The sequence below is a fragment of the Polyodon spathula genome, chromosome 46 (assembly GCF_017654505.1).
Source record: "Polyodon spathula isolate WHYD16114869_AA chromosome 46, ASM1765450v1, whole genome shotgun sequence".
NCBI lineage: Eukaryota > Metazoa > Chordata > Actinopteri > Acipenseriformes > Polyodontidae > Polyodon > Polyodon spathula.
Window position 1 is genome coordinate 1,091,297 of NC_054579.1, and position 10,000 is coordinate 1,101,296.

The 10,000-nt window shown below is 44.9% G+C and overlaps 1 protein-coding gene across 1 annotated transcript in view; it reads left to right on the forward strand.

Moving 5' to 3' along the window:
• Nucleotides 1-2,074: 2,074 nt before the first annotated feature.
• Nucleotides 2,075-10,000, forward strand: part of serhl (serine hydrolase like) — an 8,425-nt gene continuing 499 nt past the window's right edge. Inside the window, exons 1-10 of the mRNA XM_041237782.1 lie at nucleotides 2,075-2,139; nucleotides 3,292-3,351; nucleotides 3,951-4,094; nucleotides 5,033-5,146; nucleotides 6,177-6,218; nucleotides 6,354-6,373; nucleotides 6,871-6,945; nucleotides 7,339-7,450; nucleotides 8,974-9,586; nucleotides 9,822-9,900. Of these exons, the coding sequence (XP_041093716.1) occupies nucleotides 3,303-3,351; nucleotides 3,951-4,094; nucleotides 5,033-5,146; nucleotides 6,177-6,218; nucleotides 6,354-6,373; nucleotides 6,871-6,945; nucleotides 7,339-7,450; nucleotides 8,974-9,586; nucleotides 9,822-9,900 (1,248 nt within the window). The 5' untranslated portion in view covers nucleotides 2,075-2,139; nucleotides 3,292-3,302. The remainder of the gene's footprint in view (nucleotides 2,140-3,291; nucleotides 3,352-3,950; nucleotides 4,095-5,032; nucleotides 5,147-6,176; nucleotides 6,219-6,353; nucleotides 6,374-6,870; nucleotides 6,946-7,338; nucleotides 7,451-8,973; nucleotides 9,587-9,821; nucleotides 9,901-10,000) is intronic.

Genomic DNA, 10,000 nt, shown 5'->3' on the forward strand with positions numbered 1-10,000 from the left:
AATAGCAGGGTTTCCCCAAACTCGGTCCTGGGGGACCCCTGCTGGTTCATCCCAACTGAATTACCAAACCCTTAATTACTCATCATGCTTAATTAAAAACTTAAAACAGCTGCAGGTCAAGTTACCTGTAAAATTTTTACAGCTAAACTTGAAATATGCGAACTGTTCAAAAGCTGAAAAACTCTTGAACAATTTTCATATTTCAAAATTAGCGGCAACACTTTGATAAGTAACTTGAACTACAACTGTTTGAGAGCTGAAAACAAGAGGTCTAATTAAGCAAATTGTCAATTTAATTAAGGGTTTGGTAATTGAGCTGGGTTGGGATGAACCAGCAGCCACAGCAGGGGGATCCCCAGGACCGAGTTTGGGGAAACCCTGGACTAGACGGATAGTGACATCATCACATAAAATTACCAATTAACAGATTATCAATACGAGATTAAAAACAACGTATTGCTACTAAATATTATTACCAAAATAAAATTGCAATAACCCTAATCCTAAATATGCGATGTTGCCATGGTAGCAAAACTAGAAACCCCCCCCCCCCCCAAAAAAAAATAAAAAGCCACGTTTATTAAACAAACCGAAACGTTTCACGGTTAATTCAAGTGTTTGTGGTATAATTATACCAGCTTATATACAAAGCCTTGAAAAAACATAGCTTATTAATAATAATAATAATAATAATAATAATAATAATAATAATTACCGACTACTTTAATCTTGGAGCGAATTCCCGGCTGGAATACCGCTTGGATCCCGGTCTCCGTGCACCACACGTCCGGAGATACCGGCTCCGCCGTTTTCAGAGTCTTCAGATACAAATCCGAACCGGTGCGGAGAAACGAAGCGTCTCCACCGGCAAACAAGATCCAAACAACGAGCCCGGCGATCGGCGCTCCGGCACACCGGCAAGAGCCCGTCATCTTGCGCGCTAACTCCACCGCGCCGCGGTGCGCTCTCAAAACACCGGCTCCGGCTTCACGGTCCAAAATGGGTTTTGGGTTTTTGGTTTTGGTTTTGGTTTTGGTTTTAATTTTATCAGGCTCTAGACTGCGATACAAAATTTCCTCGAACCAGCTTCGTTGTTAGACGCTTTTACCGCACCGCGGAAACTCGCACTGCAAGCGCCAAATCGGATGGCGCTTATTAACGCTGTTCAGCTATTGCAAGCGCGGAGCCAATAATGAATCAATTATTCAATTAAACCTCAATTATTATTATTATTATTATTTGTTTTTTTAAATCTTAACCCTTTTTTTGTGTACCCCAACAACAACTTTTGAATTAGATATATATATATATATATATATATATATATATATATATATATATATATATATATATATATATATATATATATATATATATATATATATAGATATATATATATATATATATCTTCTTATATATTATAATGAATATATATATATATATATATATATATATATATATATATATATATATATATATATATATATATATATATATTTAATAAGAAATATAATTCGATATAAATTTTATATAATATTTATAATATTATTTAAGCATTATATATTTTATTTATATATATAAAAAAACATTTCTATAAAAAATTTTTTAAGATTTTATATAATAATGTATTATAAATCCTAAAACGATATTATACATTAAAAAATAAAGGCATGTTACAAAAAATAAAATAAAATAAATTAAATTAAACATCTAAAATTAAAGCGGCACCCAAATAGTTAATAAACTTTTTAACTTTAACTTTTTTGTTTTTAATTTTATGAGAAAGCGATTGGTTAAAAAAAAAAAATAACGACCCGCCTTCTTCTTATTGGTCAAAAAATACTTAAGAAAAAAAAAAAGTCAGACTAACTTCTGATTGGGTAAACCGCCTGCAAGAGAATGTAAAACATTCTTCCGATTGGATGAATATTTTTTGTCAACAAAAAAGAAAAAGACTGCTTGCGAATCCCGATTGGCTTAGAGATCCTGGTACATTCTGATTGGCGTGCAGCAGCTCAGCGGCGTGGCAAAGTCAGCTTCTGATTGGCCCACTGTGAGCCGTTGCCTAGGATCTGGGCGGAGTCAGAGACCGGTCGTTTCCACGCAGCTATTGAGAAAAGTCGCCGGCCGAAGTGCAAGGTTATTATTTTCATGAATATTTATGCATATATCCATAAAAATGCAAATGTTACAAGCGTGACTTTTCTTTGCAGAATATTTTCTTAGTGTTTCGTTATATTTGTTCGTGTTTGAAGTTGGGTTTGCTAGCGGTAGTTCATTAATATCACGCATAATGTGACTTTAGTCACAGAAAGAATATTAATTGTTTTGCAATGGGTCGATGCTGGGTGTGTTTTTAATATTAAATACATCAGAACTAAATACCCCCCCCTTGGTAACTGTACTGGTGCAAAATTACATTTCAGTAATCTAATATGATCTTCACTGGTCGCCTGTTTAAAATCCATTCTCTCACCTCTTATTAGCTTTATTAACAGGATCACTGACCCCTCCCTTTAAAGGAGCGCTGACCATCTTTAAAATCCATTCTCTCACCTCTTATTAGCTTTATTAACAGGATCACTGACCCCTCCCTTTAAAGGAGCGCTGACCATCTTTAAAATCCATTCTCTCACCTCTTATTAGCTTTATTAACAGGATCACTGGCCCCTCCCTTTAAAGGAGCGCTGACCATCTTTAAAATCCATTCTCTCACCTCTTATTAGCTTTATTAACATGATCACTGGCCCCTCCCTTTAAAGGAGCGCTGACCATCTTTAAAATCCATTCTCTCACCTCTTATTAGCTTTATTAACAGGATCACTGACCCCTCCCTTTAAAGGAGCGCTGACCATCTTTAAAATCCATTCTCTCACCTCTTATTAGCTTTATTAACAGGATCACTGGCCCCTCCCTTTAAAGGAGCGCTGACCATCTTTAAAATCCATTCTCTCACCTCTTATTAGCTTTATTAACAGGATCACTGACCCCTCCCTTTAAAGGAGCGCTGACCATCTTTAAAATCCATTCTCTCACCTCTTATTAGCTTTATTAACAGGATCACTGACCCCTCCCTTTAAAGGAGCGCTGACCATCTTTAAAATCCATTCTCTCACCTCTTATTAGCTTTATTAACAGGATCACTGACCCCTCCCTTTAAAGGAGCGCTGACCATCTTTAAAATCCATTCTCTCACCTCTTATTGCATTAGCACTATCACTGTTATTTCTGTGGGAGTTATACCTTCAATTGAAAATCAATACTAAATTAATTTATTTTGTTTTTCAACAGAAGGTCAGACAATGTTACAGCTAGCCAGGCTTTTGTCAACCTCGTCTGTGTGCCAGAAAGGTAATTATTATTATTATTATTATTATTATTATTATTATTATTATTATTATTATTTTGCTCAACAAGTTGTTCATGAAGGAGGCTTTCTCTCCTCCCAAAGAGACTTCCAGAGACTAGGGGGGTGAACTCTGCATCATCAACAACTGCTGCTGCTGCAGAGTCTCTTCCAATAGGACCTCGCGTTTGTTTGACGTCTCGTCCGAAGGACGGAGCACAAGGAGGTGAAGCGACTCGCTCAGGGTCACACGCACACACACACACGCACGCACGCACACACACACACACGCACACACACGCACACACACACACACACGCACGCACACACACGCACACACAGACACAGCTGGGACTCAAAGGTCGCTTATAAAATAATGTGTGTGCAGTTGTGTGCAGTTGTGAAAGAAAAACCTAGTTTTTTTTTTTTTTTCATTTTTCAAAACACGTCTGGCAGCTCAAAGAAGTTCTGAGTTTCTTCGCTTTGTTTTCTGGTAATCTGCCGCACTTCCTCGGTCGCCCCAGCCACAGTGCCTTATGGGTCGCTGGCTTTTAAACTTTAAAAAAGTTATTTATTATTATTATTATTATTATTATTATTAAAGTCACAGAACTTCAGTTTCCTGTCCCATGGGGCCACATTGCCGCCAAGTCCTGGGGTCCTCGCGAGGGGCGTCCTGTTCTGTGCCTGCATGGCTGGTTGGACAACGCCAACTCTTTCGACAGGCTGATACCACGGCTACCTCAGGGTAAGGGGGGGGGGGGGGGGGGGGGGGGGGGGGGGGGGGGGGGTGAGTCGGCGGGCGGTTGGGGGGGGGAAAATCAACTCCTGCTTTGCAGCCACACACGCGAAGTGCTCCAGTTCCTGCTTTCAACACTAGGAGTTTTAATCACTCCCCACTGCCACACAACCACAGGATCCTCCGTTCAAATATTCTGCTTAAAAATAATAATCAGACTGCACAGCAGTGTGGTCCAGTCCTGCTTTCACTAGGAGTTTAATAATCAGACTCCCGCTGCACAGCGGTGTGATCCAGTCCTGCTTTCACTAGGAGTTTAATAATCAGACTCCCGCTGCACAGCAGTGTGATCCAGTCCTGCTTTCACTAGGAGTTTAATAATCAGACTCCCGCTGCACAGCAGTGTGATCCAGTCCTGCTTTCACTAGGAGTTTAATAATCAGACTCCCGCTGCACAGCGGTGTGATCCAGTCCTGCTTTCACTAGGAGTTTAATAATCAGACTCCCGCTGCACAGCAGTGTGATCCAGTCCTGCTTTCACTAGGAGTTTAATAATCAGACTCCCGCTGCACAGCAGTGTGATCCAGTCCTGCTTTCACTAGGAGTTTAATAATCAGACTCCCGCTGCACAGCAGTGTGATCCAGTCCTGCTTTCACTAGGAGTTTAATAATCAGACTCCCGCTGCACAGCAGTGTGATCCAGTCCTGCTTTCACTAGGAGTTTAATAATGTCTCCCGCTGCACAGCAGTGTGATCCAGTCCTGCTTTCACTAGGAGTTTAATAATAAGACTCCCGCTGAGCTTTGTTACCTAGACACACTGGGGGCTGATCAAGCTGGTAGCAGTGAAACCTGGACTGGATCACACTGCTGTGCAATAGGAGTCTGATTCCCAGCCTTGCACAGGTGATAACTGTGATTATAATATAATAACTCTGCTGATTTCAGAATGCCACTATCTTGCGATGGATTTTCCAGGACATGGGCTCTCATCACACAGACCCCCTGGAGAGCATTACATCTTCCCAGCCTATGTGAACGACGTTCTCAGAGTAGCTAAAGGTAAAAAATAACACCTTCAAGGGGGTGTGGGGGAACTGATTCACCCGCCACAGCACTGTCAGTATGGGGAGCAAAAAACGCTGACGAAGGCACTAGAGCCCCAAACTAGAGCTGCTCTGCTGGACTCAGTTTAGTTTCAGTAACGCTGATGAAGGCACTAGAGCCCCAAACTAGAGCTGCTCTGCTGGACTCAGTTTAGTTTCAGTAACGCTGATGAAGGCACTAGAGCCCCAAACTAGAGCTGCTCTGCTGGACTCAGTTTAGTTTCAGTAACGCTGATGAAGGCACTAGAGCCCCAAACTAGAGCTGCTCTGCTGGACTCAGTTTAGTTTCAGTAACGCTGATGAAGGCACTAGAGCCCCAAACTAGAGCTGCTCTGCTGGACTCAGTTTAGTTTCAATAACGCTGATGAAGGCACTAGAGCCCCAAACTAGAGCTGCTCTGCTGGACTCAGTTTAGTTTCAATAACGCTGATGAAGGCACTAGAGCCCCAAACTAGAGCTGCTCTGCTGGACTCAGTTTAGTTTCAGTAACGCTGATGAAGACACTAGAGCCCCAAACTAGAGCTGCTCTGCTGGACTCAGTTTAGTTTCAGTAACGCTGATGAAGGCACTAGAGCCCCAAACTAGAGCTGCTCTGCTGGACTCAGTTTAGTTTCAGTAACGCTGATGAAGGCACTAGAGCCCCAAACTAGAGCTGCTCTGCTGGACTCAGTTTAGTTTCAATAACGCTGATGAAGGCACTAGAGCCCCAAACTAGAGCTGCTCTGCTGGACTCAGTTTAGTTTCAGTAACGCTGATGAAGGCACTAGAGCCCCAAACTAGAGCTGCTCTGCTGGACTCAGTTTAGTTTCAGTGACGCTGATGAAGGCACTAGAGCCCCAAACTAGAGCTGCTCTGCTGGACTCAGTTTAGTTTCAATAACGCTGATGAAGGCACTAGAGCCCCAAACTAGAGCTGCTCTGCTGGACTCAGTTTTGTTTCAGTGACGCTGATGAAGATATATATATATAGTTATTTTTTTATTTCAGCTTTAGATTGGAAGACGTTTTCAATTCTGGGCCACAGCATGGGTAAGGAGATCCAATCAATAATCATTTCAATTGATTACTTTGCTGTTTATTATTACCTGTCAATATCCGTCTCGTGTGCTTTGCTAATTAATCAGGCTATATCTCGAGATTCATAGTCATTTATTTTGCATTTAGGTGGCAATGTGGCCTGCTTGGTGAGTATCCTATCAATGTGACCTCTCTGTGCTTTACAATGCTTCCCTGTGCTTTACCAGACCTCTCTGTGCTTTACAATGCTTCCCTGTGCTTTACCAGACCTCTCTGTGCTTTACAATGCTTCCCTATGCTTTACCAGACCTCTCTGTGCTTTACAATGCTTCCCTGTGCTTTTACCTCTCTGTGCTTTACAATGCTTCCCTGTGCTTTACCAGACCTCTCTGTGCTTTACAATGCTTCCCTGTGCTTTACCAGACCTCTCTGTGCTTTACAATGCTTCCCTATGCTTTACCAGACCTCTCTGTGCTTTACAATGCTTCCCTGTGCTTTACCAGACCTCTCTGTGCTTTACAATGCTTCCCTGTGCTTTACCAGACCTCTCTGTGCTTTACAATGCTTCCCTGTGCTTTACCAGACCTCTCTGTGCTTTACAATGCTTCCCTGTGCTTTACCAGACCTCTCTGTGCTTCTCAATGCTTGCTGGTTTGTGTTGCAGTTCAGTGCATTGTTTCCAGAGATGGTTGAGAAGCTGGTGATCCTGGATGCCTATGGATTCCTGCCCACAGAGACTGTAAGCGCCTGTTTATAATATGGCTCCTGTAGTAACATTGCTGGGAGGCTTAGCAAGATGATGCATTCTCCTCTCTCCTCCCCTCTCCTCTCCTCTCCTCTCTCTCTCCTCTCTCCTCTCTCCTCTCTCTCTCTCCTCTCTCCTCTCCCCTCTCCTCTCCTCCTCCTCTCTCCTCTCCTCTCTCCTCCTCTCTCTCTCCTCTCTCTCTCCTCTCTCCTCCCCTCTGCTCTCTCTCTCCTCTCGTCCTCTCCCCTCTCCTCTCTCCTCTCTCTCTCCTCTCTCTCCTCTCTCCTCTCTCTCTCTCTCTCCTCTCCCCCTCTCTCCTCTCCTCTCTCCTCCCCCCTCCTCTCCTCCTCTCTCCCTCTCTCTCCTCTCTCCTCTCCTCTCTCTCAGGATGAAATCCCAGGGCTGGTTCGTACTGGAATGGAGGAGATGTTGGGGTACGAGAGCGAGGCCAGGTTCTATTGCCGGGGAAAGTCTACTCCCCAGAGAAGGCGTGTCAGAGGTCAGGGTGGGCGGGGCTCGTCTCTCTGTCTGTCTGTCTGTCTGTCTGTCTTCTATTTTCTCTCCTATCTAGAGCAGCGCTCGTCCGATTGAGATGAAACTCGCGCAGGGCCGCCTTCAGCTCACAAGCTCTTGAGCAAGCTTTCTCTGTCTCAGTGTCTCTCAGTGTCTCTGTGCCGCCTCTCAGTGCTCACAAGTGTCTCAGTGTCTCTTTCTGTGTTCCAGTCTCTCAGTGTCTCTTTCTGTGTTCCAGTCTCTCAGTGTCTCTCTCTGTGTTTCAGTCACTCAGTGTCTCTCTCTGTGTTTCAGTCTCTCAGTGTGTCTCAGTGTCTCTCTCTGTGTTTCAGTCTCAGTGTGTCTCTCAGTGTTTCAGCTCCTCTCTCAGTCCTCTCTGTGTGTCTCAGTGTCTGTGTCAGAGTGTCAGAGGTGTGTGTGTGTCTCAGTGTCTCTGTGTATGTATCTCTGTGTCTCTCAGTGTGTCTCAGTGTCTCTCTGTGTGTGTGTGTGTGTCAGTGTCTCAGTGTGTGTCAGTGTCAGCGGTGTGTGAGGTCTCAGCTGTGTCAGTACCTCAGTGTGTGTGTGCGTGTCTCAGTGTGTGTGCTCAGTGTGTGTGTGTGTGTGTTGTGTGGTGTGTGTGTGTTGTGTGTGTGTCAGTGTGTGTGTGTGAGTGTGTGTCGTCAGAGTCACAGTCAACATCAGAGTCACACAGAATACAGACACAGTTGTCAGACACAGAGTCGTGTGGTCAGGACACACACTCAGTAGATCGTCAGAGTCAGTGTAGTGTGTGTGGTCAGTGTCAGAGTCACAGTGTGTGCCACACCACAGTCACAGTGTCAACCTAGTCACAGAGCTGTCTCACACACAGAGTCACACACACAGAGTCAGTCCAGTCACACACACAGGTGTAGTCACAGTCAGTGTCAGAGGTCCCGTGTGTGTGTGTCAGTGTGTGTGTGTGTGTATCTCAGTGTGTGTCTTTTGTGTGTGTGTGTGTGTGTGTGTGTCTGTGTGTCTGTGTCCTGTCTCCAGTTGTCACAGTCCTCACAACATAAAGTCAGACTAGAACATTGTGTGTCAGTCTCAGTGTCTGTCTGTCTGTTTCTCAGTGTGTGTCAGTGTGAACAGTGTCAGGTCACCACACCACACACCACACTTCTCTCATAGTCACTCAGATGTTCAGTGTGTGAACCTGGTGAGACACAGAGCTGCCCCCTCACAACACAGAGCTGCCCCCTCACACACACCACAGAGCTGCACCCTCACACACCACAGAGCTGCACCCTCACAACACAGAGCTGCCCCCTCACAACACAACACAGAGCTGCACCCTCACAACACAACACAGACCCTCACAACACACCACAGAGCTGCACCCTCACACCACACCACAGAGCTGCACCCTCACACAACACAGAGCTGCACCCTCACAACACAGAGCTGCACAACACAGCTGCACCCTCACACCACAACACAGAGCTGCACCCTCACAACACAGAGCTGCCCCCTCACAACACAACACAGAGCTGCACCCTCACACCACAACACAGAGCTGCACCCTCACAACACAACACAGAGCTGCACCCTCACACCACAACACAGAGCTGCACCCTCACAACACAGAGCTGCACCCTCACAACACAACACAGAGCTGCACCCTCACAGAGCTGCCCCCTCACAACACAGAGCTGCCCCCTCACACCACAACACAGAGCTGCACCCTCACACCACAACACAGAGCTGCACCCTCACACCACACCACAGAGCTGCACCCTCACACCACAACACAGAGCTGCACCCTCACAACACAGAGCTGCCCCCTCACAACACACCACAGAGCTGCACCCTCACACAACACAGAGCTGCACCCTCACAACACAGAGCTGCACCCTCACACCACAACACAGAGCTGCACCCTCACAACACACCACAGAGCTGCACCCTCACAACACAGAGCTGCACCCTCACCCTCACACCACAACACAGACCACAACACAGAGCTGCACCCTCGCCCAGCCTGCGCTGTGTTCTCTACATCAACGCGTTTCATATATTTGCAGACAAACATCGTGAGGATTACTCTAGAGCAGAGCCTGCAGTTCCAGAAGAGAATCTCAGCCAGCGTCCTGATAGTGCTGTGAGTCTAGAACAGTCTGAAACATTTGTGTTTTCTGGAGCTATATATTTTTTTTTCTATGTCATGCTTCGTGTGAGACTTGGCAGATTTCTGAGGATATGAGTGGGGGGGGGGGGGGGGGGGGTGGGTCTGAGGGTAATACACTACTACCCCCCCCTACTATAGTGACTACTGGGGGTGGGGGTGATGATGTCACTGATAATGTCATCGACAGGTTTTTTTTTTTAAATCTCAGTGCCGAGGAGGGAATTCGGAAATGGAACAAGCAGAGCCTGGATGAGGTGCTCCGGGGTTTCAGAGAGTCGCTCGGAGAGGTACAGCGGGGGGTGGTTATAGCTGTTCCGTTTAAAAAAAACTATTATTATTATTATTATTATTATTATTATTATTATTTGTTTAAATATTTATAATTTA